The sequence below is a fragment of the Enhydra lutris genome, unplaced genomic scaffold, assembly GCF_002288905.1.
Source record: "Enhydra lutris kenyoni isolate GAN:26980312 unplaced genomic scaffold, ASM228890v2 scaffoldscaffold110, whole genome shotgun sequence".
In the NCBI taxonomy this organism is placed as follows: Eukaryota; Metazoa; Chordata; class Mammalia; order Carnivora; family Mustelidae; genus Enhydra; species Enhydra lutris.
The window spans coordinates 606,292-619,517 of record NW_019154194.1 but is presented as its reverse complement, the minus strand read 5'-3'; the positions used below and the strand labels follow the sequence as shown (position 1 = coordinate 619,517).

At 45.4% G+C, this 13,226-nt stretch overlaps 1 protein-coding gene across 1 annotated transcript in view; it reads right to left on the bottom strand.

Moving 5' to 3' along the window:
- Window positions 1–4,094: 4,094 nt before the first annotated feature.
- The window catches only part of LOC111139504 (carcinoembryonic antigen-related cell adhesion molecule 1-like), a 25,414-nt gene continuing 16,282 nt past the window's right edge, over window positions 4,095–13,226 (bottom strand). Inside the window, exons 2-6 of the mRNA XM_022491784.1 lie at window positions 12,897–13,175; window positions 12,255–12,509; window positions 9,009–9,287; window positions 7,834–8,045; window positions 4,095–4,174 (exon numbers count right to left, since the gene is read on the bottom strand). Of these exons, the coding sequence (XP_022347492.1) occupies window positions 7,966–8,045; window positions 9,009–9,287; window positions 12,255–12,509; window positions 12,897–13,175 (893 nt within the window). The 3' untranslated portion in view covers window positions 4,095–4,174; window positions 7,834–7,965. The remainder of the gene's footprint in view (window positions 4,175–7,833; window positions 8,046–9,008; window positions 9,288–12,254; window positions 12,510–12,896; window positions 13,176–13,226) is intronic.

Here is a 13,226-nt window from a genome sequence, read left to right as displayed (position 1 = left end):
CAGGGCGATTCTAGGGCCTAGAAGGAGTGGGCAGGACAGAACAGGCATGTGGGAGGGACCCAGAAGGGTCTGTGGGAGAAAGGGATGGAAACCAGGCTCCTCCTCCCCCTCCTCCGCCAAAACCAGCTTCAGGGTTTAAGGTCCTGTGTGTTGCCTGCATGTCCCCATGTCGCCCCCTGGAGGCGAGTCTGGGGGCAGCATCCGGGATGGTGACCAGGCTCCAAAGGGTGAGGATCCCTGAGCCCTGGGCAGAGGTGAGGGACTGGGTCCTGGTCCCTGTGGATCCTAGACTGCCTGACTCCATCCCAGGGCATCATGAGCCCAGGGAGAAGACAAGCACAGTCTAGAAGATTCCTGGTCTTGTGTGAGGAGGATTGTCCACCCAGAGGGATTTGCCCCCCTCAGCATGAGCTTTCTTTCCTCGAGATTTCAAGATTGACGTCCTACGGGTCTCTTGAGCCTTTGGGGAAAAGGCACTGGCCTGAGGGGCTGGACCCCACAGTGTCCTATCTCCCCATCATAACAGGGAGGGGAGCCATCCTTGTCCATCTGTCTCCTCTGTTCTAGGTCTCCCCACGGGAACCAGGAGCTGGGGGCAGCCCTACCCAGAGACTCAGTCCCAGGGGAAACACAAGCAGATGCTGGGTTCTCCTGTCTCATCTGCCTGGGAAGTTCCCCCTCATTCCCCAGGACACCTTGGGCTACTGAGACATCTTCAGGGAGACATAGCAGGTGTCCCCATTGACCAGGGGCCCTCCAGATGAGGAGTCGGCTTCTGATGTCTTTGGAGGTCAGGGTGGGGCTCTGAACTCCCCTAGTAGTAACCAAACCTAGGGTTTGTGATCCAGAATTTGTGCGAGGTCAGATCTCTCAGAGAAGAGGAAGGACACGGGCTGCCCAGCCAGGCCTTCCAAGGGAGAAGTTATTCACAAGATCCAGATGGGAGGGGGTGTCTGTGTTGTGGGAATGAATGGGGGTCCGACCTCTAACTGTAGTCGGCCCCTGTCCTCCCTCCTGAATCTAGGAGGGGTAAAGGCTCGACAGCTTACAGGGGCAGCTTTGGGCACGTGCTGGCCTCCTCCCATGCTGATGCCAGTGGCCTCAGTCTGTAGGGAAGAGGCTCTGACCCCAGGTTCACATGGGGGGACATTGTTTGCTTTCCCTCATGCCCTCAACGAGTATTTACTGGGCATCTGTGACGTGTCAGGCTCTGGGCTGGATCCTGGGAACTCCACAGAGAACAGGACAGATATGGGCCCTGGACTTGTGGGGTTTACCCTGTATCAGGGCCAGCAGCACTAGAAAGTCATGGCACTGAGGGGTCAATTATAATCAAGAGGAGGGCCAGGAAGGGAAAGTATCTGGTGCGTCTGGAGCATGTCAGGGGGTCTTAGCTGATGGGGGTCCCATGGAGCACTCCTGAGAAAGTGACCTTTTGGCTGAGACTGGAAACATGAGAGGACCTTTGCCCCTTGAAAGACAGAGGGCGTGGAGGGACAAGCTGTCCACAGAGGGACCAGTGTCAGCGGGCAGTTGCCTGGCTGGCCAGAGGGGCCGACGGGGTCCGGTGCAGGGAACCTGGGGAGACAAGAGGACTGTGAGTGAGTGAGGCTGGGGAGGGTCAGACCCTGATGGGCTGTGGGGCTGCTGAGGAAGGCTCCAGGCTGTGGTGTAGCTCTACCGCCCTCTGATGGCCTGTGCCAGAAATGCAGAAGAAAAAGTCCTGCTATCCAATTAATTTATGTATTTATACATTAAGTAACATTTTATATATGGATATAGAACTTTTAAACACTTTATTGAATTATAGTTGACATATAGGAAGTTCAACATATTGAAGGTGTAGAATTGAATACATTTTTCTACAGGCACGCAGAGAAGTCTTTCCTACATGAAGATTCTGAGTATCTCCCTTCCTCTCAAAAACCTCCTCATGTCCTCTTTATTCTTCATTCCGCCCCCTCTGACGCTCCTTCCCCATGTTCCCATGTAACCTTACATTTGCTTTTTTTTTTTTTAAGATTTTATTTATTTGTTTGACAGACAGAGATCACAAGTAAGCAGAGAGGCAGGCAGAGAGAGAGAGGAAGGGAAGCAGGCTCCCTGCTGAGCAGAGAGCCCGATGCGGGGCTTGATCCCAGGACCCTGAGACCATGACCTGAGCCGAAGGCAGAGGCTTAACCCACTGAGCCACCCAGGCGCCCCCCTTACGTTTGCTTTTGCTGTTATCGATTAGTGTGCATTTTTTAGAATTTTGTGAAAATTTGAACCGTACACTATGATTTGGGCCGGGGCCAACTTTTTTACTCTTCGTGGTTTTTAAAATAACCCACAGCTGCATTTTATTGTAAGTATCCTCATTTTTTTTTCTATCCTTTAGTTTATCCCTTTTGTATCCCTTTTCTTTTTTATCCTTACATTGGAAGGATTCAGAAAGGTGTTTTTTAATTTATTCCCTCATTTATGGTTTCCAACTCTGGGCTATTACAAGCACACCCACCAGCAACTTTTGTGCACAAGTCTTTGAAGCAGCTGGAGCTTTCATTTCTCTGGGGTAGAGTCCCACCCACGAGTGCAGTGACGGGATCGCTGAGGAGGCACACCTTTAATGCCTGGAAGAACACGCTACAGTTTTCCAAAGTAGCTGCAAGTATATTTTCTCCTAGCAATGTGGGAGAGTTCCAGTTGCCCCCCATCCTCCACACTTAGTTTGGAAAGTCCTATTACCATTTTAGCCAGTCCGCTGATTGTGAAGTGGTATCTCGGTGTGGTGTTCAGTTTGCTTTCAACTGCGAAAACATTTTTCATTTTCTTTTATCATTCTTTTACTTTATTAACCGTTCATAGGAGATCTATCCTCTAAATAGTGTTCCACTGTACGCGTGTGCTGCACTTTCCTCAACCACTCGTCTGTCGATGGACATTTGGGTTGTTTCCATACCTCGGCTGCTGTGAACAGTGTTGCAGTGAACACAGGCGTGCCTATCTCCTCGAGATCTTGATTTCAGTTCTTCTGGACAAATAAGCTGGGTCTTAGTGTAGCTGTGTGTTTAATTTTTTGACGACCCTCCATACTGTTCTCAGAATGGCCGCGGCCGTTCGCATTCTCATCATTGGGGTACAAGGGTTCCAATTTCTCAACATCCTCACCAACACTTTTTTCCCCCTCAATAATAGCCATTGCAACATGTGCAACATGTGTGTCATAATAATGTGTTTTAGATTTGCATTTCCCTTTTTTCATATATCTGTTGCCATTGGAGAAAGGTTATTTGTTTGTCGCTTTTTACTATCTGGTTGTAGGAGATCCTTACATATGTTGGATATTAACCCCTTATGTGATAACATGGTTTGAAAATATTCTCTCCCAGTTGGTAGGTGGCCTTTGCATTTTGTTGATGGTTTCCTTTGATGAGTAGACACTTCTTCATTTAATATGGTCCCACCTGTTGATTTTCCTTTCTGTTGCCTGTGCTTTTGGTATCATATGCATGAAGTCATGGCCAAGACCAATGTCATCAAGGGTTTCCCCATGTCTTCTTTCATGACTTTTACGGTTTGGGGTCTTATATTTAAGTCGTTCACTCATTGTGAGTGGATTTTTGTGTATGTGTAAATTAAATATGTAATTTCGTTCTTCAGCCACGTGGATACCCACTTTTCCCAACATCATTTGCTGAAGAGACTATCCTTTCACACTGTGTATTCTTGACACCCTTGTCAAAGGTCTGATGACCGTATACACAGGAATTTGTTGAGGGCTCTGTGTTTTGTTCCATTGTTCTGTCTTTCTGGCCATACTGGTGGTACCTGAGACTGGCTGCAAACTCACATTTGGCTGCTCACATCTCGAAAATCAACACATGAGGGACAAGTGATGGTAGATGAGGAAGGTTGCTTTATACAGGAAGCCAGCATCCTGGGAAGATGGAGGACTAATGTTTCAAAGATCATGCTCCCCATCCAGGGGGCTTGGGATTGGAGGGTGGTTTAAAGGGGAAAACATGAGAAAAAGGAGGGCGGTTGCATGCAGGAGAAGCAGGTGCGCAGGCAGCTGGTAGTATGTGGACATGACACTCAAAAGACTTGCCGGCACCCAGGGCAGCTGTTTTCCAATATTGGCAGGTCTTATCTCCTGGGAAAGCTTGGTCCATCACTCCTTAAGGCCAGTGGTCTGCAAATCCCAAGGAAAGCAGCTTAGTTTTGCTACAGATCATGGGACTTAGGTCAGCAAGCAAGGGGTACAGATGATTGGAGCAAGTGAACCCTTAAACCTGGTGGAGTACGTCACAATGCCATATTGCTTTCATGACTGCCGTTTTGTCATATAATTTGCAATCAGAAGGGTGATGCCTCCAGCTTCGTTCTTCCTGCCCAAGATTTCTTTGGCTATTTGACATATTTTATGGAACCATCCAAATTTTAGAATTGCTTTTCCTCTTTCTCTGAAAAATGCTGTTGGAATTTTGATGGGGTTTGCATTGCATTTGGAGATCATGAGGAGCAGTATGGCTATTTTAACAGTATTAATTCTTCCAACCCATGGACAGGTGCTATCATTTCATTTATTCACCTGCGCTCAATTTCTTCCATCAATGTCTCATGGTCTCCAGTCTAAAGATCTTTCCCCTCTTTGGTGATATTTAGTCCAAATTATCTTACCTTTCTTTTTTAAATTTTTTTAAAGAAAAGACTGAATTCTTTTACTTAGTTATAAACAACTTACTTGCAACATAACTTCTTTTCCACATGGAGAGCTCTCAGTAGGTTCTTAAACAGCAGGAAAACATCTACTGTTAATTGCATTGAGACTCTCCCGCAGAAACCATCCCCATAGAGTGAGGTTATCACAGTGTTTCTCTCCACTCTAAGTATATTATTTTAAAGTACACACAAAATTTTAAATGTGTATAAATTCAGAGATGTAAGAAACTTCAAAAGCCACAGATGCAGAGTGTAGGAAGGTGAAGGCTGTGAATGTCCCTTTCATGTAATGCATCCTTTATTTTGCCTTGTTGACACATAAGCAGCAGTTGCTGCGATTCCCTGGACCCAAAAAGAGCAGATCGTCCAAGGAATGGAATTTCCTCTGCCATTCTCCTACGTATGAAGCCTTTCCAAAGCCAAATGCCAAGATACCAGCAAGTGCATCTTTGGGCAGTGATCCAAAACAACCTACTCTGCTTTCTTGGTGGTGGCAAATGGGGACCCTTGTCTTGCTTCCCACGAGTAGACACTGAAGCCCTGGTTTCTTTGTCTTTGCTTCTCCTCTAGTTGTGTGTATTCTGCTTATTCCCTGACCCATAATCTGTGGGGGTTGAGGGATGCCTCCCTGGTGGTGTCTCTGGGGCCCACAGATCAGAGCTCCCTCCCTCTGGCACTACAGACTGGTCTATTCCTTGCCTCCCCAGGGGCTTGGTTCCACCCCTCACGGCCAGGGCAGAGCAAAGCATTTAATCGTTTCTGACACCATTGGAAATGGGAATATTTTTTATATTTCTTGGCAGTTCCCCACAGGCTCTTTGTTGGTGTATAGAAATGCCCTGATTTCTGTAGATTGATTTTGCATCTTGCAGCTTTCTTTAATTTGTATATTAGTTCGGAATGTTTTTTCATGGAGCTTTTGGAGTTTTCTCCATATAAGATCATGTTGTCTACACACAAAGAGAATTTTACTTCATTTTTTCTGGCATGAATGCCTTTTATTTCTTTTTCTTGTCTAATTTCTTTGGCTAAGAGTCTCAGAATTCTGCTAAATAGAAGTTGTGAGGATGGGCACCCTTGTCCTGTTTCTGATTCTAATAGAGAAGCTTTCAGCCTTTCCTCACTGAATATGATGTTGGCTGTGGGCTTGCCATAAACAGCTTTCATTCTGTTGGGGAGCAGCACGGTAGATGGCTTTCTAATCTTGTAATTTCTGTATACACATCTGTCTTTGCACAAAAGATGCCCACTGATTAGGAAGGGGAGCACTCCTGCATGTTGGTGAGAATGTAAACTGGTGCAGCCCGTCTGGGACACAGTCGAAAGCTTCCTCAAAATTTAAAAATAGAATTACCCAGTGATTCAGCAAGTGCTCTCCTAGGTGTTTACCCAAAGGAAACAGAAATACTAATTCGAAAGGATACCCATGCCCGATGCTTATAGCAGCATTACTTACAATAGCCACGCTATGGAAACAGCCCAAATGTCCATCAGTTGATGAATGGATAAAGAGGGTGTGGTGCATATATGCAATGGAATACTTCTCAGCCAAAAAAAGAATGAAATCTTTTCATTTGCAACAATGTGGGTGGAGCTGCCGTGTATTATGCTACTGGAAATACATCAGTCAGAAATACATCAGAGAAATACCATATGATTTCAGTCATGTGGAATTTAAGAAACAAAGCAAGTTATAATAGGGGAAAAGGAGAGAGAAAGAGAGAGGCAAACCAAGAGACAGACTCTTAAATACCGAGAACAAGCTAATGGTTTCCAGAGGGGAGGTGGGTGGGAAATGAGTCAAAGAGGAGATGAGGATTAGGGAAGGCACCAGGTGTTGTCTGGAATGTTCAATCGGTATAATGTACACCTAAAACTAACAGTACACTGTATGTCAACTAACTGGAATTTATTCTATTTTTAAGGATTTTAAGGTTGATTTGAGAGAGAAAGGGAGAGGGAGGAGGAGCAGGGGGAGAGGCAGAGGGAGAAGCAGACTCCCTGCAGAGCTGGAGAGGAGGCTGGATCCCAGGACTCTGGGATCATGACCTGAGGTGAAGGCGGAGGCTTAACCCACTGAGCCACCCGGGTGCCCTTATTTTTTAAATTTTAAAGATTTATTTTTTTGAGAGCAAGGGAAGAGGGGAGGGGCACAGGGAGAGGATCTCCAGCAGATTCCCCCTTAAGCACGGTGCCCTTCGAGGGGCTCAATCCCTTGACCCTGAGATCAAGACCTAACAGAAACCAGTAAGCAGGCTGCCAACCGACTGAGCCACCCAGGTGTCCCAACTAACTAGAATGTTCCTCTTGATATGATGCATATAAAATGCAGGAAGGATTCTTCCCTCAAGAAATATAACCTGAAATCTATTTAAGCTTTGAGATTCATTTTCCAATTTGTAGGAAATACAGGGCTTGGAGAAGTAACTGAAATGACACCATAAGGAAACAAAGTCAGAATGTGGGTGTTCTATAAGAAAACAGGTCTGCTCTGGTGGTTTCCGCAGAGTCTGTATCATGGAAAAAACTGAGGGGGTAAGAGGACTGTTACAGTATGAACAGTTTTGCTTACTGAATCTTCAAAAATTGAACACACCTATGTATCTAGCAGCTAGATCAGGAAATAGAACATTGCTGGCACCCTAGAAGTTGTTGCTCTCATCGCTTCTCGGCCTTTTGGCTAAGATCAAGTGAAGTTGTTGCTCTCTTCCATTTATAAATGTCTTTTTGTTAAAGATTTATTTATTTATTTATTTATTTATTTGAGAGAGGCGAGGGGCAGTGGGAGAGGGAGAGAAATCCTCAAGCAGACTCTCTGCAGAGCACAGGGCCCACATGGGGATCAGTCCCAGGACCCTGAGATCATGACCTGAGCCACAATCAAGGGCCAGCTGCCTAACCCACTGAGTCACCCCAGGTGCCCCCCATTTATAAATTTCTAATGTTGAATCACCATTGCTTTGCTGGGACGATTGGAATTTAGTCACGGTGTACTGTCTTATTCTATATACTGTTGGATTTGGTTTGAGAATACCTTGTTTAGTATTTTTGCTTCTCTGTTCATGAGTATGATACTTTCATCTTTTTGTACTTTTATTGTTCCTATTTCAATTTAAAGGTTCTACTAACCTCGGAATGAGTTGGAGCAATATTCCCTCTCTATTCTATGGACGAATTTGTATGATTTTGAGATGATCTGTCTTGAAAATTCTGTGGAACTCTGAGAAAACTGTGTGGAGCAGGAGACACTCCAGGAGGGAACTAGAGTGCCAGTCCGACCAGGACCCCGATCGCAATGACAATGATGGACCCCACAGGGAGGCCTGTGGTGCTTCTTCCATCTGAAATAAAAAGAAAAAGGGAGGGGTATGAGTCCAAAGTCAAATATGGGGAAACCAGGAGTGGCCGTGTGGGAAGGGCATGCTTCGGGAGGAAGAAAAGGCCATTGAGGTCTGGGTGGCATGTGTGTTGTCACCACAGTGTCCCCATCCCCTTGGCTGTGGCATCATTTCTGTTCCTCACAGTGAAACTCTGGACTTGCTTCAATTTTCACATTTTCCTCCCACCCCCAAGGGCCAAGGCTGGCATCCTGTTTATTTTCCTTTCACATTATGCCTCTTCCCCGTGTCTTCTGTTCCATCCTCACTGATGGTCTTAGAAGGAGGCCCTTACCTGTTCACTCAACACTGATTAAAGATAATAACACCAACTGACTGCTTTTGAGGTCTTCTCTGTGCCAGGCACGTGGGAAATATTTATGTTGACTCATCTGCTGCTTCCCTGCCCATGAGGGGCCAGGTGTCACACCCACTGTGCACAATGAGCAACTCAGTGTGTACAGGGCTCAGTAAATCAGTGAAGGTCAGAGAGCTGGAATGTGATCAGACAACACTCAATCCCAATTCCTCAAAACATTACAGCTGGCAACAAAAATGTTAATAACCAAAGGACAATAGTTGCTAAATTTGACTGAGCCCCAAATCCGAGTGTGACTCTGTCTCAGGATTTCATCTCATGAACTCATACTAACTACTCTCACAACTTCCCTGAAATCCAGCTGTTCTTTCCAGTTTTAGAGAAGAGGAAAATGAGGTTAAGGAGGTTGAATATTTTGCCCGAGTTTCAACAACTGGTACAAATCAGAACCAAGATGCTAACAAGATTCATCTAATTTGGGGGAATTTTATCCATATTGCCCTAGAGGCTCCGAAGGAGGCTCCCCACTTCCTGCAGGCCTCCACTCATTTCACACTGCCTGCCATGAAATATACATGGAGGAAGGGGAGAGTTCGAGGGTCACTCACAGCTCACATCCAGCCACACAGGGTCACTTTTCCTGGAAATGACCGGGTTGGAGACCTCACACTGGTATTTCCCGGCATCCTCCTTCTTGACAGGGCATATGGTGAGGGTGCTGTTGTCCTGGGACAGTGTCATCCTCTCTGTGAGCTTTAGACTCTGGCCATTGAAGAACCAGTGAATGGAGATCCCAGTGTTAGTTGTGGAGCAGGTCAGGACCACAGAGTCCTTGTCTTCTGTGACTGTGGTTTTGCTGGCATGGAGAGAGGGCTTGGACACTGCCTCTGTAGGGAAACACAGGAAGTGACTGAATGAGAATGGGCCTGGGGCCCGGGTTATGCTCCTTCCTTTGAGATCTCTGCCACTCTGAGGGCCCCCATGAGCTCTGTGAAGGTGCCCCAGCGTATGGCCCTGCTGTGCAGAAGGATGAGTGTTTTTGTTCACAGACAATCTGTAAGGAGAGGGCTATACCTTCCCCTCTAACCCTCCGTCATGTGTCTGCTCTGCCTAGACATCACTGTAGTATCATCAACAAGGAACCTCTTAGCCCATGTGGCCAGCAATCTCATCATCATGAGGAATTTTTTCCCATGGACTTCTGTGTGATTTTCTTGAACTTTTGTGACACAGTACAATAGATAGGGCCTCACTCCTTATATTCCTTTCCATATATATTGGAGGAAGAAGATTCACAGTCCTTCTATCTCTGTGTCCAAAGCAGCTTCATGTAAGGTAGGGAAGGCATTTACACTGTTATAATTTACTAGGAAATGAGAACCTCCTGCCCCATCTTCATTTACTTAGGAATCAAAGAGTTTTCAATCTATAAGATTTTTCACTCTGAAGAAGACTTTTACTTACAGATCTGTGGCTTGACTCTCATGGTGAAACACTTCTGCAGAGTGGTTACTGTATACAGCATATTGGCACCCTTACAATATAAGGAAACTACTGCCTCATAAAAAAGGCCTTATATGAAACACACACAGCCAGTATCATCCTCCATGATGAAACATGGAAGCCTTTACTCTAAGATCAGGTAGGAGATAAACATGACACTTTCACTGCCTGTATTTGACACAGTACAGAAGTCCAGGCAAAAATAATTAGGAGGGGCACCTGGGTGGCCCAGTGGGTTAAAGCCTCTGCCTTTGGCTCAGGTCATGATCCCAGGGTCCTGGGATCGAGCCCCACACCAGGCTCTCTGCTCAGTGGGGAGCCTGCTTCCTCCTCTCTCCCTGCCTACCTCTCTCCCTACTTGTCATCTCTGTCAAATAAATAAATAAAATCTTTAAAAAAATAATTAGGAGGGAAAAAAACCACAGTGCAATCAAATTGGGAAAAAACTAAGTACAACTATGTCTGTTTGCAGATGACATTAAGTTTTATATACACACCCATAAAGATTCCACAAAAACACTGTTGAACTAATAAACAATTACAACAAATTTGTGGGATAAAAAATCAACATACAAAAATTACTGTGTTGCTAACTAACGATGAAAAACCCAAAAAAGAAATTAGGAAAACCATTCTATTTGCAATAACACTAAAAGGAATAAAATACTTAGGAAAAAAAGAATCAAATACTTAGAAATTAACTTAGTCAATAGACTGTATATGGAAATCTATAAAACATTACTGAAAGAAATTACAGAGGACACAAATAAATGGAAAGACATCCCATGTTCGTGGATGATGAAAGTTAATCTTGTTAAGATGACAATGTTACCCAAAGAGATCCACAGATTCAATGTAATTCCTACCAAGCTCCTTTTTTTAAGATTTCATTTTTAAGTGATCGCTACACCCAATGTGGCACTCAAACCTACAATCCCAAGATCAGGAGTCGCATGCTCCACCAGCTGAGCCAGCCAGGTTACCTCCCTACCAAATACTTAAGGAAATACTTTGCAGAAATAGGAATTTCCAAAAATTCATGCAGAAATTCAGGGGCCTCAAACACCCAAACTTATTTTAAAAAAGAACAAAGTTGGAGGACTCCTACTTCTTGACTGAAAAGGTACAGTAACTGATAACAATGGGGATCTGGTATAAAGATAGACATAGAGACCAATGAAATGGAATAGGCACCCCAAACAAACCCTAGCATATGTGGTTGAATGATTTTCAAGAAGGTTATCATGATCATTCAATGGAGAAAAATATCTATTCAACTGTTGGGAATGCTGGATATCCATGCAAATGAATGAAGTTGGACCAGATCTTACATTATGTACAAATATTAACGTAAACATGTCAAACATCCAAACATAAGAGTCAGGGCACCTGGGTGGCTCAGTCATTAAGTGTCTGCCTTTGGCTCAGGCCATGATCCCAGAGTCCTGGGATCCTGCTTGGCGGGAAGCCTGTTTCTCCCTGTCCCATTCCCCCTGTTCTGTTCCCTCTCTCGCTGTCTCTCTGTCAAATAAATAAATAAAATCTTAAAAAAAATAAACATTTAAGAGTCAAATAGTAAAACTCTAAAAACAAACGTAATGCAAAAACTTACTGAAGCTGAATTTCCCAATGATTTTTTAGATATGATACCCAAAGCAAAGACAATAAAAGGAAAAAGCAGATGAATTGGATTACATCAAAATGGAAAACTTCAGTGCATCAAAAGACAGAATCTGGAGAGTGGTAGTACTAGTTATGGAATGAATAGGATATAGGGATGAAACGTACAGCATAGGAAATATAGTCAATGGTATTTTGATCAGGTTGCATGGGGACAGATGGGAGCTACATTGTATTGAATGAATATAACATACAGAGTTGTCCAATCATTATGTTGTACACCGGAAACTATGTCACATCGTGTGTCAAATAAAGGTCACTAACAAAGAAAATGTGAGGGCAACCCATGGATTAGAAGGAAACATTTGCAAACCATATCTGTAAGAGGTTAATATCCGGATTACAGAAAGGACTTCTGCAATTCAACAACAAAAAACAACTTGACTAGAGGATCATTCTTCTTCTCCATTTGCGAAGCCCCATTTTGTGCATGGGGCTTTCTGGAACTGAGATGCCCCTCCCCACATTCCAGGCCGGACCCAAGGTCTGCCTTGAGAAATCAGAGAGCAAGGGGAGGAAGCATCTGCAGACATGTAAAGGGAGAGTTCAGGGACAGACTCGGTATTTGCTTGTAACATAAGCAAATGGGAAATAACTTCTAGGCTATTTTCTGGAAGCTATACAGACCTTCACCACAGCGATCCATGCAGATGCTCCAGGGACCCACTTACCAGAGACTGTGACAGTCTTGACTGTGGTCTTATTGAGGCGAGTGCCAGAGTTAGAGGCAAGGCAGGTATAGGATCCACTATCATTCGCAGTGATGTTGGGGATAAAGAGCTCCTGTGTGTATGGCTGGGGCCTCCCATTGATAAGCCAAGAATACTGTGCAGGTGGGTTAGAGGCTGCGTGGCAGGAGAGACTGAGGTTGGCCCCTGGATGGTAATAGGAGTCTGAGGGGGAAATGGTGGGGGCATCCGGGCCATCTGGAGCAAACAGAATAAAGCCACAGTTGATGCAATCCAAGGGAAAGGGAAGCTCCTGGTCTGTACAAGGGCCACAGTGTCCCTCTGAGCTGGGTCCCAACCTCATTTTATAAAGTCCCAACCAGAAACCCCCTGTGTTCAGCCTGGGTCTGAGACATTCACCTGTTTCCCCTCACAGGCTGGTGACCCTCTCAGGGAGGAGCAGCCTGTCCCCTCCTAGTCTTGGCCAGGCCTGCCCAGGTTTCCCTGGGACAAGCTGCTGTGGCCAGCTTGGGGGTCCAGCTGAGAGTCATGGACTCGGACCCCAAAAGGATGGATGTGGCCTGGCCCCTGGCTGTGTGGATTTGGGTTGGCAGCCCAGGTTTGGGAGGAACGGAAGCTACTCACAGAGAACATTCAGGGTGAATGGGTCACTACGACCGTCACTCACTGGGTTCCGAGTTGCACACACATAGGGTCCTGTGTCATCCCTTGTGACACCATGTATAGTGAGAGTCCTGTTGTCCAGGGACAGCTCCAGCCTGGTGCTGGCCAGGCGGCTCTTACTGCTTACTGACCACAGGTAGCTCGTGTTCTGAGTCTGAGGTTCACAGGTTAATAGCACAGAATCCACATTCTCCACAGGGTCGGAGTTGTTGCTTGTGATGTTGGGTTTGGGTAACTCCGCTGTGCAGACAACAGAAAGAACATTGCCCTGGGTGGTACCTGTGATTCCTC